This window comes from Haemorhous mexicanus, chromosome 8, assembly GCF_027477595.1.
Source record: "Haemorhous mexicanus isolate bHaeMex1 chromosome 8, bHaeMex1.pri, whole genome shotgun sequence".
NCBI classification, from domain to species: domain Eukaryota; kingdom Metazoa; phylum Chordata; class Aves; order Passeriformes; family Fringillidae; genus Haemorhous; species Haemorhous mexicanus.
The window spans coordinates 27,991,606-28,006,414 of record NC_082348.1 but is presented as its reverse complement, the minus strand read 5'-3'; the positions used below and the strand labels follow the sequence as shown (position 1 = coordinate 28,006,414).

Genomic DNA, 14,809 nt, shown 5'->3' with positions numbered 1-14,809 from the left:
GCCAAGCATGTGGTGAACAACTCACTGGAGAACATCCCTGAGCTCCTGCTCAGACTGTGCACACTGAACAACAACTCACTGGAGAACATCCCTGAGCTCCTGCTCAGACTGTGCACACTGAACAACTCACTGGAGAACATCCCTGAGCTCCTGCTCAGACTGTGCACACTGAACAACTCACTGGAGAACATCCCTGAGCTCCTGTTCAGACTGTGCACAGTGAACAACTCACTGGAGAACATCCCTGAGCTCCTGTTCAGACTGTGCACAGTGAACAACTCACTGGAGAACATCCCTGAGCTCCTGCTCAGACTGTGCACACTGAACAACTCACTGGAGAACATCCCTGAGCTCCTGTTCACACTGTGCACACTGAACAACTCACTGGAGAACATCCCTGAGCTCCTGTTCAGACTGTGCACAGTGAACAACTCACTGGAGAACATCCCTGAGCTCCTGTTCACACTGTGCACACTGAACAACTCACTGGAGAACATCCCTGAGCTCCTGTTCACACTGTGCACAGTGAACAACTCACTGGAGAACATCCCTGAGCTCCTGTTCAGACTGTGCACAGTGAACAACTCACTGGAGAACATCCCTGAGCTCCTGTTCACACTGTGCACACTGAACAACTCACTGGAGAACATCCCTGAGCTCCTGTTCACACTGTGCACACTGAACAACAACTCACTGGAGAACATCCCTGAGCTCCTGTTCACACTGTGCACACTGAACAACAACTCACTGGAGAACATCCCTGAGCTCCTGCTCAGACTGTGCACACTGAACAACAACTCACTGGAGAACATCCCTGAGCTCCTGCTCAGACTGTGCACACTGAACAACAACTCACTGGAGAACATCCCTGAGCTCCTGCTCAGACTGTGCACAGTGAACAACTCACTGGAGAACATCCCTGAGCTCCTGCTCAGACTGTGCACAGTGAACAACTCACTGGAGAACATCCCTGAGCTCCTGCTCAGACTGTGCACACTGAACAACTCACTGGAGAACATCCCTGAGCTCCTGTTCAGACTGTGCACAGCACTGGTACCCCCAACAGAGGAACTGAGGCTTCTGCCTGTCTGTCCCACCACTGCCATGTGTCCCCCTGAGAGCCCTGACCTCTCACAGCCACAGCTCCTCACTGTCTGGCTCAGCACCCCAACACCCATCCAGCTCCAGCTCCTCAGCCTGTGCTGCTGGGAACAGGAGCACAGAAGTGAATCAATAATGATCTAAACACTGGAGGCTACACACACAGAGAGAGATAAAACTTGTCCTTTCAAGGAAAGGCTTGGCAGAACCCCAAACCTCAACATACATTATCAAGGCAAGGAAAGTAAGTGGGGGGAAGAGATGATAACAGGATTACAAAAAGCATTAAGAGAAATAATCAGACCTGATTCGAGTGCAGTTCTCAGGAGAACAAAAGGTCAGCAAGAGACAGTAGATAAGCTATAAACAATGGCTAGAAAATCACACTGAGATGAGATAAACTCTCTTTCCAGTACCTAAAGGGAGCCTACAAGAGAGGTGGAGAGGGACTTTTCACAAGAGAGGGTAGTGATAGGACAAGGGGAAAGGGCTTCAAGCTGAAAGAGGGCAGGTTTAGATCAGATGCTGAGAATAAATTCTTTACTGTGCAGGTAGTGAGGGACTGACACAGGCTGTCCAGAGAAGCTGTGGATGCCCTGTCCCTGGAAGTGTTCAGGGCCAGGTTGGATGGAGCTTTGAGCAACCTGGTCTAGTGAAAGGGGAAAGGTGTCACTCATGGCAGGAGTTTGGAATCAGATGATCTTTAATGTCACTTCCAACCCAGAGCATTCCATGCTTCTAGAAAACTGCATTAGTAGCCTGTATCAGTTCACAGAAAAGATGATGCTGCAGGTTAACATTATCTGCACACCTTTTTTTTAATACAATACAGATAAAAGAAACTAAGAATCTAACAGCCAGGCAATCAGGAACAGAAGGCCCCAGCAACAAAAACACTCAACACTTGCTTACACTGTTCAAGTGATCACAGTGGCACAGATAAGGCCCTCACAGGCTTAAAGCTAGACTAGTCCTTAAGTGCTTTATTGGATCAGAGCCTGGGGTACATGAAGATTAGCAGAACAGTGAGCTGAATGAATCATATCAGCACATGTAAAATTATCAGGCACATTAAGGAAAGGCACATACATTTTCTCCTCGACACAGCCTACATGTCAAAGGAGATAATGGATTTGAATTTTGGTATCAATTGTAACTGCTCAGATCAGGTGATGCTTAGGACAGAGTTACTTACTATTAAAATGTAAATGCAACTGCTGCTGAAAATAAATGTATGTAACCTTTCTTTGTCACCAAACTGACTGAGCAGCTAACAGGAATAGTTGGAGTTTACAGAAGGAGTTTAATCCACCACAGAAACAGAGTTACTGAAGCCTTTGGATTCCCACCACCTTCAAAACGTGCCTGGGGGGCAGAATAAAGCACATGAATGAATATAACTTCCACTGATTAAATCCAACCAAAATAATGACAGGAACAAACCTCCTGCTCATTCACTCCATTTACAGTTGTTACATCTGAGTATAGCTCATTTAAATAGCACAGCCATTAAAAAAATTTTCAGATACAAGTTGACTTCAGAAAAATTAAATATTGGGAACTGTTAGGAACTACTGAAGAGGCTAAAAGCTTATGAGCACCTATTTCTTAGCTATTTACAACTGTTTGGAGCCAAAAGCTGATGTTGTACCAAGAAAATCTCTGCTGCTTCCTCCTCCTCATACATTCTTTTATTAAAGCCTGTAATTCAGAGAGTAAATCAAAGTGTTTGACTGCGAGCACCACAGCTGAAAGTCAAGCTGTGTAACTTATCCTTTGTGCTCTTTCTTCTGCATCATAACAGAAATTCCCATCTGAAAATGCAGATTCTCATTACAGCACCTCTCATCCCACAGTCTTCAGTTCAGCCTCAGAAATGAAGATTTTTCTGGGCTGAGTTTGAATTGCCAAGTGTTCATGAAGCAGAAGAGGCAAATACTTTGATCTTTCAGAACAAGAAAAATTATCTTTTTTTCTCCCCTCTTATCGAATAATGGCCTTCCATGTGGCTGACAGTGACTTTTAGGCTAGAAAAGCATAACTTTAGAAATTAATTACTAATTCCAGACTGAGACCATAGAAACTGTTATCCTAAAGAATGAAAATATTTTGGTGATTACTGATGTTCACTGTAAGACTCAAAAGATAGACTTGAACAACTCCTCCACTTTTATAAACACATTATTGACTTCGGATGGGGGGTGTTAAGGCATGGGAGCACACATCACTCAGGATGGGAAAAGACTTAGAAAATTCAAGTATTTCAGGATGATACAGTTACAGCCAAACCCTGCCATGAGACTTTAATGGTCTACACATCCTAAAGTGCCTCAAACTGATGAGATGAGTCACCAGCACAGATATATATAACACAGTAACCATTACTACACTACCACGCTGTTGCAATGCAACCCAGAATATTTCAGTCTCTCCAGCAGAATCTTCTTCACAGTTCCAAAATTTTCTTTATAACGTATTTTAAAAAAAATAATCAAACAAAAAAAATATTTCATCTAAACAGAAGTCATGCATTGAGAACATCAGTGTAATTTTAGATTCAGTTTTGCTGCATAATGGAGAATTGTTCATAATTTCTGTAGAAAAAAAATTCTCCATCACCTCCTACTTAAATAAACAGCATATAAACAGCACTACTAGAGGCTAACTACCCTCTTCAGCTACCCCAAACATGCAAAGCCTTTCAGACTCACAACCCTAAATAGGTGCCTATTTGTACCCTCAAGCACTCACAGCACCTCCAGAAACATGCTTGGCAATAGCACAGGAATCTACAGAACCTGTGTGCCTGTGGGAAGGCCTGGAATGAGCCTGGATCCTCCTGACAAAGGCAGTCCTGCAGATCTGTGCCTTTCCAAGCAGGATAATGAGGAAAAAAAGTCATGAACTGCACACATACATGTCCCTCCATAATGACTTCCTTCCTTCCTTCCCTCTTTATCTCATGATAAAGCACCTCCTAAATAGATGGTCCTGCATGGATGGCCCTGCAATCTCTGCTGGTGCTGCTGCCTGTTCCTCTGCAGCCACTCTGCAGCTAGAAGCAGGGCTCTATGCAAGAGAAAATAGAGCATTAAGGGACAAATAATAAAAACAGACTTGCAAACAACACATCACTTATGGGGAAGAATACTGGAAGGTTTTTTGACTTTTTTTTTTGACTTTGGATATTTTGAAGAGAAACTGAACTGGAAGACTGAGTTAAAAATGGAAATTTCACAGGGTGGATTTTGGTTAATAACACTGCACTCAACAGCTGGACTTTGCAGATGTCAGATGCTGCACAGCTCAGGTATTATGAATCCCAAATAAGAAGGGGTGACAACTGGATCCAGATTAGTCCCTAGATTCTGGGCTCATTCTCTCCCACTCTTCCCTAAGTAAAAACAGCCCCCCAAAACACACATAGCACGATCACCCTGCTGCTTTGGCAGACAGCAAGTGTCTACCTGCAACTCATCTGGCAGTCTGGATTGCCCCAGTGACATCACAAATGTCCTGGGAAAACAGGCTGCTGGATGCTGACCACACTTCCCATGGACACAGTGTGTACTCAGTACCCAGGGGGAGGGAATTGCTCCTTGCCAGCTAAATAGAACAGGGTCCATGCCCTCAGGATGCACAGGTGGCATCACGTGCCCCCAAAGCACGGGCAGGGACTGGAGAGGTCAAAGTGACAATTACAGTGGCAGAAGAATTAAAACCACACTTGTAATCCAAACAGATTTCACTTTGTTTAAAGTAGGAGTCACAATTACAGCAGTATCCAGAATGTAGCCATTTCCATCAACAAACAAGTCCTTGGCTTGGGAAGTTACTAATTATTTTACCACACCAAAAAAAAAGTAATCTTCTAAACTTCTGGTTTCCTCCAAACTCTTTCCTGAGATGAATTCTCTCTTGGGACATCTGCACATGCATTCCTCATTTTGTGTTGTTTCACCATGCACTTTTTCTTCTGTCTTCCAAACACTTCTCTTAATGGAGGTTAAAAAATACCCTGATTTTTTAAACTTCAGAAATACCCAAAGCTTGCTGCAAAACCAGACTTGTACTTTGTCTCCCTGTCCTACCTATATTTGAACCATTCCAGTGTTAACACAGCCAACCAAAAAGATCAACAAAGGACAAATCTCTGCCAAACAGTGTCAGAGTTTCCTCTCATGTGAGCAACCAAAAGCTAACGTGGAAGTAATTAAAACACCCTTAAAATAGAAACAGAAGCATGGAATGCAAATTGCCAGCACAATGAGGTGGAAATCTTTTCATCTTTCTTCAGTGATATTTTAAGCAATTGACACTTCCCTGCAGTCACTATTCAGAACACAACCTTCAGACTTTGTGTTGACCAGTCTCTTTCTAATTACTTCAAAGAACAGCTTTGAGTTTTGCTCCTGAGGAGGCAAAGCATTCTTGGGTGGATTTGGAGCATTGTAAGCAGTATTCTGGGCAAAACCATTCAATGACTTTTTCTATTAAGTATTATGGGACTCATCTGCAAAACACGTGTTGTTCATCTAATCTTGCACCTGACAGCTGAGAGCATCTCCCTAGCAACCATCACTAACACACTTGCAGCCAAAAGACAGAAAAACATTGGAGAAATCCACAATAATCTCGTACAGGAAATGCTGCTTTGAAAATACAGCATGAAATACAGATTAAATTTGGGGACTGTGGTGCTCATCTGCCTTGCTGAGGGGGTTTTGTTTGGCTGGGTTTGGTTTTTTTGCTTTAAAATCATCAGCAAAAAACAAGGAGGAAATTCAAGGGAGATGATTCTTTAAGGAAGCACTTTTAGGAACTTGCAGGAAAACAATCAGGTACTGCTAATCATGAGGAAAGCTTAAGATCAAGGTCTTGGAACAGATTTTAAGGAGTGGCACATGTTTCCTTCTACTGGACAGCAAACAGGGTGGAACCCCAGTGGGCCAGACCTGTAGGATCACCTCTCTAGTTCCTTTTGGTAGCTCTGAACCAGACACAGTTGGAGCCCACTACCTGCAAAAGCTGCAGTGCCAAAACCATACCAGACCAACTGCTGGAGTTAGCAATGAATAAACGGATGGTTTTACATCACAGAAAGACATGAAGAAAAGGAAGGTTGATTCAAAAGTCCAGGAAACACCTGGAAATTCTAATTCTGCTTCTGCTTTATATTCTCACCACTTTGAGAGGCCACAGACTGTAGTCAGGACTGGCAGAACTTGTTTCTATCAGTATGGATATGTTAAAATCAAAGAGAGGGGAAAACCCACCCCAATTTCTGCAAAAATGACCGAGTTGACTTGGAAATATTTTTTTCACTGCCAAAGCACTCAACTACTACTTGTTTACAGCTGCTTGCCATTCTGGCTAGAACAAGCCAATCTGCAAAATAGTAATTCCTTTGTGGGCAAACTGTGGCCAAGATTCTGCTTCCTTACTCTCCCAACTGAGAACTGTAGTGGAGCTTTAGTTCAAGCAGAGTCAAATGCATAACAGCTCCTGATCTGCAAAGACTTTTCATAAAAGGAAGCCCTACAGAGAGTAAAAATATGCCATTTTCAGCCGTTTTCATTCATTTTCTCAGGAAGAGAAGAAACAACGTCCCTGACTGACCTGCACATTTGGAATAATTACCATACACTTAGAAAATTTAAAGTCATCTGCTGGAGACAATGACATTGACTCCTACTTAGGATACCACTGAAGCCCCAAATCTCTTACTTCCCAATCATTTCCATTCTGTTGTGTGTTAATTACTGAGGGCATTTTTAATACTGTCATTGCCACAAGCACAGTGCACAACATGCCAGTCACATACCAAGGCGTTGACATCCTCAGTTTTGTAGATCAGCATCCGTATCTCTTCTGGATCACCACTGAAAATGGCCTGGACCAGTGGAGGCTGGAAAAAGAAAAGAGAAGCAGAAGCATTACAGGTTTGTTTATTTTCTGTTTAAACTGAGAGCATTTTACCCCTGCTAACAGTTGCTAAAGCTGCCCAGAGACATGGTGTGACTCCAGTCCCAAATCACCAGGAGCACCTCATCAGAAAGAGCTACCAGTTTGCCTGAGGATAAAGTGAAATCATGAGCATGTTTGTACCTATAATGAGCATGTGTGTGCACAAACAGGGACCCCCATTAGAACAGCAACTTTTGTCAACAACACGCAATTAGCCCAGATGTTCTGCCTGGCATGTAAGGGGAAAACTAATTACATCAGATAGTGCTGCGTGCCTGCTCTTGGCACAGATGAATGGTCATGCCATACACATTTAGAAACAGAACATTATGCAGATAATGAATTTCTGGGCAATCACTAAACAACTTGTATTTTTTTCCCAAATAAATACGCAACGAGCGCTGTTAATTTTAACCACCCAAGAAGCGAAGTAATTATCTTATTGTCTCGAGTCTGTTATTATGCTATTATGAATGGGAATGCAGAAATAAATACCCAGGCCCACAGGAGAAACAATGTGCCATGCTCGCTGCTCTCCAAGGCTGGCGTCAGCACCGGGCGGCGGGAGGGAGTTCAGAGCTCCCATCCTCAGCCAGAGCTGCTGACTTCAGCCCTTCCAACCACCTTGGCAGCAAATATCTGAGCTGGTAACCAAGCTGGCAGCACACTGAACTAAAAGAAGAAAAAATGTGCTGCTGGAGACTGGGGAAAAGAAGGGGACTATTCACAAAGACCCCTATCTCATAAAGCACGTGACTCTGCTTTCACCAGCATGCTCCTGAAGAGAGTGTGTGCTCTCCAAGTCTCACTCCTGGTTGCTTCATGATCCTACTGGCAAAAAGGAGTTTGTGGTGCCATGCAATCACCAAAATCTAAAAGAACCCTGTAGAATGGCAGCATGCATGACTACTTAAGCACATAAAACTGCAACAGTTCTTGAGATCCTACAGAATTTAACTGTCTTGTAAACAGGCTATCTTGGAATTCACAAAACAGGCTGAAAGAACAAAGAAAATACCATTTCCTCCCTATCTTTTCTTATTCAAATGTGGAAAATACATTTCTAAGTTAATGGTGTCTATTTTAAGGTATATTAATCCCTTATGTCCTTGAGAAGCATTCATACTGGAATTTCATTCTTGCCACTCCTCCAAAAGGGAAAAGGACTAAAGCAGCATCTTTCATCACCACTGCCTATGTCTTACATATTGCAGTGGATGCTTGAAAAAGGAAGGGAAAAACATTGCATTTCACTTGAACCATTTAGCATGCTCCCTTCCCAGCCATCTCAGAATGGGCAAAGAATATTTCCCAACAGGGGATGCAAACACCAGACCCTTCTCTCTTAAAACTAACAGCTATGAAGAATCAGTGAATCTTTATGAAATTATTATGCTTGCACCAAAATATTTGCATTTCCTGTGCATTTATCATAATATTTAAATGAAAAAAAAATCAACAGGAAAGCAGAGAACTCCTCAGTTTCAAGCTGAAGGGCAATCACAGTCGAGTAGCCAAGAAACAAATACCCCCAGCATTTTAGATTATTCCCTGAATCCATTTGCTGGTATGCTCATCACCCAGTGAAAAGTAACAGCCAGAATCTGGTGACATTTAAGGTGAGACCTCAGACAGAGGTAAGAGAAAAAACTCAAAATTCAAATCTATTAGATTTAAAGGGGGAAAAAAAGCAACCGAGTTCAAGTGCTGTTACAGGCAACATTTTTCTTTTAAAAAAGAAGGGATTAAGTACTGTGCATCATGACATTAAAAAAAGGAAGGTCTACAATAAGGCACTTGGACCCTTCTTCCCTGTGCCAGAAATCTGAATCAAACCCTCGGTTTTACAGGAAATGTTTGACCTTTCTAATTAGCATCAGCCACTTCACACAGAAAGCAGATTGAGAATATCATGGTGTGCTTTAGACCTGTGACACACAGAAGATGCACATCTCAATTTTTGTCCACCATGCCATGGTCACATCCACCTGCAGCTCCTCAGATCAAACCCCAGGGCTCATCGTGCCTCTGAAGCAGGGCAGAACTCCCACCACTGACACATGTAACTTTGCTGACAGCAGAAAGTTGCCATATACCCATGTCAAAGGCCTCGTCCTTCAGACCTTTTTCCCCTGTAAGATTTAATTTTTATGAATTAATTATGATAACACCTCTCTCTGATAGTAGTAGCAGCAAGACACAGAGATAATGGAGAATGATCAGAGCCAGCAAACTGGAAAAAGGAGATAAAAATGATCAAAGCCTGAAAACTGGAAAGAGGAGATAAAACCAGTACAGGTTAATAACCATCTTGAGTCACTGCTGTGCAGCCTGCTCCAGCTGGCCATTTTTCTAATTCACTGTAAGTCATTATTTGACTTTATTTTCAAAGGTATTCCTTTTGAAATGAGAATGTATTATTTACTGTGGAGGCAATTTTATTACATGCTGAGCCCCATCCAGTGTAAGATGTGCAGTCAAGTACAATGACCTGTCCAGGAAATCCATGTTAGAACTATGTTGCAGCATTACTGCTCAGTCTGAGCTCAGAGCTGAGAAGATGCATCCACATCCATCAGCACAATGGAAAAAGTATTGCTCCATTCAGCAGCTGCCAGGGATGGAAAGGGGCTTGTGCAGTTACACACACATTGATGATGGATGCCCAATGAACAGATTACTTTTTTGATCTTCAGTGATAACCATATTCATGCATCAATGACTTCAAATGGCCTTTTTTTTTTTATTTTAATTCCTGAAGGGTAGATAATTTTCCTTTCTAATTACTAAAGGATAATATAATTTCAGAAATAATTTCTAAAACTTGTGACATTAATAGGTTATTTCCTTAACAGAAATATTTTGCTTTAAAAGTCTTCAAATTCAGAAGCTGTAAAACTCTTATAATAAAGGAGGAAAAAAAAGCCCAAGCACAGAGCAGATTATATATAACTATTATTAGAATCAAGCAAGGGTGCAGGGTTTTGGAATGATGAACAACTGTTTCATCAGCTCAGCTCTCTGTAGCTTCCAATTTCTTAAAGAGAATTTCAGTTGGGAGTGTTCACATTTTTTTCTGAAAATAAACTCCAGCAGCTAACAAAAACCTTTTCATGTTACTTTTCCTACAGAGTTACTATGATAAGTATGAATCTTACCAATAAGTTTTATTAGAGGCTTCTTTACTTTGTGCTGTAACAACCATTTCAGTAAAAAATAAATTGTGTCTGCAGACACCTTCCAGTGTTGCAACATGTTCCTATCTTTACTGAAGGCAGGGCAATCATAAGCTGGACTTCAACCCACCAGGTAAAATTAACTTGTTGAACAGAAGGCACAATGATTTTTTCAGCAACAGAATTTAAACCCACATGGAAGAATGTCCTGTGGCTCTGCTGGATTCCACAGAGCCAACAAGTCATTCCAAGAGAAAAAGTGGGAAATTCTCCCCCATAGATGTGCACTGGCAAGTCTCTGACTGCAGAGGAGATGAAGCATGTACAGGGACTGCCTCAAGTATAATTTTAATTACTATGTCTGAAGCAGGTGCTGAACCTCCTAGCAAACCACTTTGTATTTTTGTAGAGTAGCTAGTAACTGTGACATATACTGAACCTTTTGCCTTGATTTTAGATATCCTGACTCAGTAAGCAGGACTTAAGCAGATTTTTGTTTGACAGGAGGCAGAGGCCAACAGGGAAAGGATGATTGACTCCCATGCCCATTTGATCTCACTGACTGCCATTTGCTCCTTTGAGTGAAAAGAAGCTACATTTTGATCCTTTATTAGTTCTAATTACCTTACATCAAGTTCCTGGACTAAACACTTGGATATATCCATGTATTCATGTAACTAGCAAGGATACAATCATTTCAAAGTGGTATTGATTCTGACAGTGTTTAGCCAAACACCTCTTTTTTTCTGAAGGTACTCCCACTAATTAAGATTACAAGGTTGTCTGCTAGGTCACATCACATACATCTATTTCCTTCCATTGGCCAAAGCAAAAAGGCTACTCCTCTCCCTAATTTTAGTTTAGGACTTTTCCCCTCTTCACATACAGCACATGAATACCTGAAATGTTGTTTTAACTTACAAGTCTGTATTACTGAACAGCCCTTAACTGCATTTCTCTTCATTCTTAGAGTGCATTTCCCTGATGCTTAGTATTTATCCAGTTCCATGTACAGAAATTACTCAATACTGATAATTACTTCTTAGGCTTTGTAGTCTAGTTCCCTTGCATCAGGGGTTAGCCTTTTACTGTATTTTAGGAATGAATTGCTGGGTAAATACCAGAAAGGTTGGCTCTTAATTTGTTAATTCAAAGGATGCAATCCTGCTGTAGGAATTTCTATATACACTTCTGCCAACAAAGTACTTTCACACAGCTGGTATTTGGAGAAGAATGCCCTTGGATGGCTGCTAAGAGGTGTTACATAGCAATTACAGATCTTTTCTAAGTGACTTAAGAATACTTGTCCAAGCAACTGAAAAGCCAGTGGAGAGACTCAAATCTGTAGATTGGGTGTACTGGTTCCCTGGAAGCACTGTGACAAGCTAACAGCACTGTTAAGTGAGCAAGTGTACTTACTGAGCAGATCAATAAATACCCTGTATGCTGCAACATTTCAAACATGCAGGGGAAAAAAATTCAATTAATTTAAATCTATCTTATTATGTCCTTCCATTTACTGCAGACTAGCCCAGTGATTTAAGGATTGCACATCAATCCTCTGCAGTGAGGACAGCATGCATGCCTACACATTGCTATTTATTTCAATTTGTTCCAGTGTGTTTGAATGCTCAAGGACCAACAAACTTATATGACACACAGAGGTATTCAAAAAAACATGAGTCAACACTCCCAAAACTAAAAAAGAACCTCTGTGTGACAGAGGCACTTCCAAGCTGAGAGATCTTCATGTTGTTTTTAGGCCAGCATTTAAAGGATGCAACTGTGCTCTGACACTTTGCCTGCTCCAATGGCTTTCTAACTTGCTGCCCTGCTGTGCTCTAAGTTGCTTAGAGGGATGTAATGGGCATTTAAGTTTTATTGCAAGAAGTGTTGGGTTTTGCTGTAATGGCCCCCATTTCTATCTATGGCATTTATAACAAAGCCTCAGGCTGTGTTTGTCCTTCAGAGCATAAAGAGGACTTCACATCAATGGCACAGGGCACCCAGGAGCAGTGGAGAATTGATCCCAGCTTCATTTGCTGTTATGCACTCCTGAGAATAGGTAAAAAATTACATATAAACTCCAAACAGAACATAGGTAAAAGATGCTTTTGAAGCAAAACATAACTTTTTAAAGAAAGAACTGGAGGGGGGTGTCTGCATTTGCCTGCACAACACAAGCCCACAGCTGAAAGCCTCTCCCTCCAATGCTTTCATCTAATGATGAATGGCAACTTCATCAAAACACCAAAACCTGCTCAGTGACCAGATAGGAAACACCCCAGTGCACACCTGTGGCTCCCAGTATGGTCTAACCCTGAGGGGCATGTACTCAGAAGCACCCAGGGCATCAGGAGAGGATGTCTGCAGGGACCCTCAGTGTGGTACAAACAATGCTCAGTGTGCTTGGTGCTTTCTCCCCTCTCAGGAAGGCAGAAGTGGTTCCTAAGTCATTGTTCACAAATGTCTGAATAATTCATGCAATGCTAACACAGTCCATAGGTAGTTCCACACAGGCATGCACTCAGCCTTTCCCACAGTGGCTTCCCAAACAAAGACTTGAAATTTTACAGAAATATTTGGTGCAGAATTAATTGGAATACAGTGATTCCAACACAGTCAGCAGATATTGCCATTGCTGGTGACATTACAAAAACCTGAGACTAATCACTGGTGTCCATTGCTGACTGCATGGCAATCACAAAGAGCTACAGAAACAGAGCAGCTCCAGCCACACTGCTGGCCAGCCAGGCAGCTGGTGCAGACTGCAAAGCCTGGGGGCAGCACGCCCTGCAGGGCAGGACTGCATCCCACCCCTCCAGCTGAATTCAGCTGGGTGCCTGGTATCCAGTACTGACCAAGTTCAGAGGCTGGAATTACAGCCTACCAAAACACCCTTCTGCATCTTTCTGGATGGGAAAAATCACATCTTCAGCTTTAGGTGAACGAGTATATTTTGTTGATGTACAATGGCTGTAATGAAGGAGGAAGGGAAAGGAAAAGCATGATCACTAGAAAAGGGTTAAAGCAGTAGCAGTAGAGCTGTCTGAAACAAGATTGTCTGATGATAACCTTCCATTAAGGATCTTGTTTTGAACATTGCTTACACTAGGTTTGGAAAAGAACAACGTGAACTGCTTACAGCATGGCTCAACCCTGAAAAGAGAGCAGGGCTGTCACAACACATCCTGCATCACCTGCTTTTAAATGATTTCCCCTCCAATACAGCTAAGCCTTTGCAAACACAAGCTGGGCTTGGGATTGGAAATCCAGGCTGTGCTCCCACAGCCTTCTGGCTCTTTGCTCCCACTCAGCAAGGCCCTGATGGCTTTTGCTTACACCCCACCCACCAAACTCCCCATGTCCGGCCAGACAGAGAAGACAATAGATCTGATTCTATAATTAAACATAATCACAAATAATCATTCAGTAAGTGATGTGCAAACCAGACTATACTTCACTACACTTCCCCAAAAGCACACATCTTGTTACTTCACAAGAATAAACCAGCTAAACCCCTGCCTCCCCACCACCACCTGCACCCTGGTCCTCTCTGTGCTCAACCCTTTCCCCTCCCCTACTTGAAAACAACATCTTGAGACAGCTGAAACTTTAACACCACATTTATTTAGTCAAGCTTTCATGATACTTAAAAAGGAAAATAGTCAGGATTGATCCTGCTTGTGCAATGCTGGACCCAGCCCGGTATTTCTGTTCGCACCATTTGTGATATGCCATTCTAGACAGTGCAAAACAAGCCTCTGGCAGATCTATTTCTGGTGCTAGCTTGGCTCCAGATTTTGGCTGCCTCCCATTTTTCATTAGGAAGCCTATCAACTGCCCTAAGAATTGCTTATATTTCCAGGTGAAGTGAAGGTTACATCCTGCCCTTCCTGGAATCCTGAAATTCCTCTACACACTGAAAAGTGCTGCAAGTAGCCTATGTTTCATTGAACTTATCAGTTAAAGGCACCAAAATAACTCTTGGCCTGTTAAATTTAGATCACTTCTAAAAAGGAAAAGAGCTCAGACTGTTTAATTCAGCTTGCCCAGCATCCTTTCCTTCATTCCCATTACTGGAGGCTGTCCACCAGTCTTGATCTAAGTGCTAGGATCTGGTTTTAGTTTTGGCATTTAGGATTCAGGGTGGATGGGGTTTTTTAAAGTGCCTCCAGATCAGATCAGAAAATGAGTTAATAAATACTGTACTGAAGTTCCATTAATCAAGTGGAGACAAAGATTCAGCACGATGCAGACTAGTTAAAATAAGAAAGCTTTTTTAAAAGAGACAAAAATAAACGTAGTAGCATAACATTTGTTATATTCACCAGCGTTTGTTACCCATTTTAGTAGAAAAAGTCTGTCACAGACAGCATAATAAAATTTGTTGGAATATCCACTAAGATTGAGGATAATCAATCTAATAGTACCCTGAATTTTTCTTGTCCTCCTGAATTTGTTTGCTCAAAGTTTCTTGGGATTTTGTCTTGATACAAACTGTGTGTTGTGTAATATCTCACAACAGACATATCAGTGGCACCATTAAATAACAGTCCTGTGAT

The 14,809-nt window shown here is 42.0% G+C and overlaps 1 protein-coding gene across 5 annotated transcripts in view; it reads right to left on the bottom strand.

Moving 5' to 3' along the window:
• Window positions 1-14,809, bottom strand: part of ANKRD44 (ankyrin repeat domain 44) — a 131,656-nt gene that overhangs the window by 63,335 nt on the left and 53,512 nt on the right. For all 5 annotated transcript variants that reach the window (XM_059853371.1, XM_059853374.1, XM_059853372.1 and 2 more), the window contains exon 2: window positions 6,926-7,009. In XM_059853371.1, coding sequence (XP_059709354.1) covers window positions 6,926-7,009 — 84 coding nt within the window. The remainder of the gene's footprint in view (window positions 1-6,925; window positions 7,010-14,809) is intronic.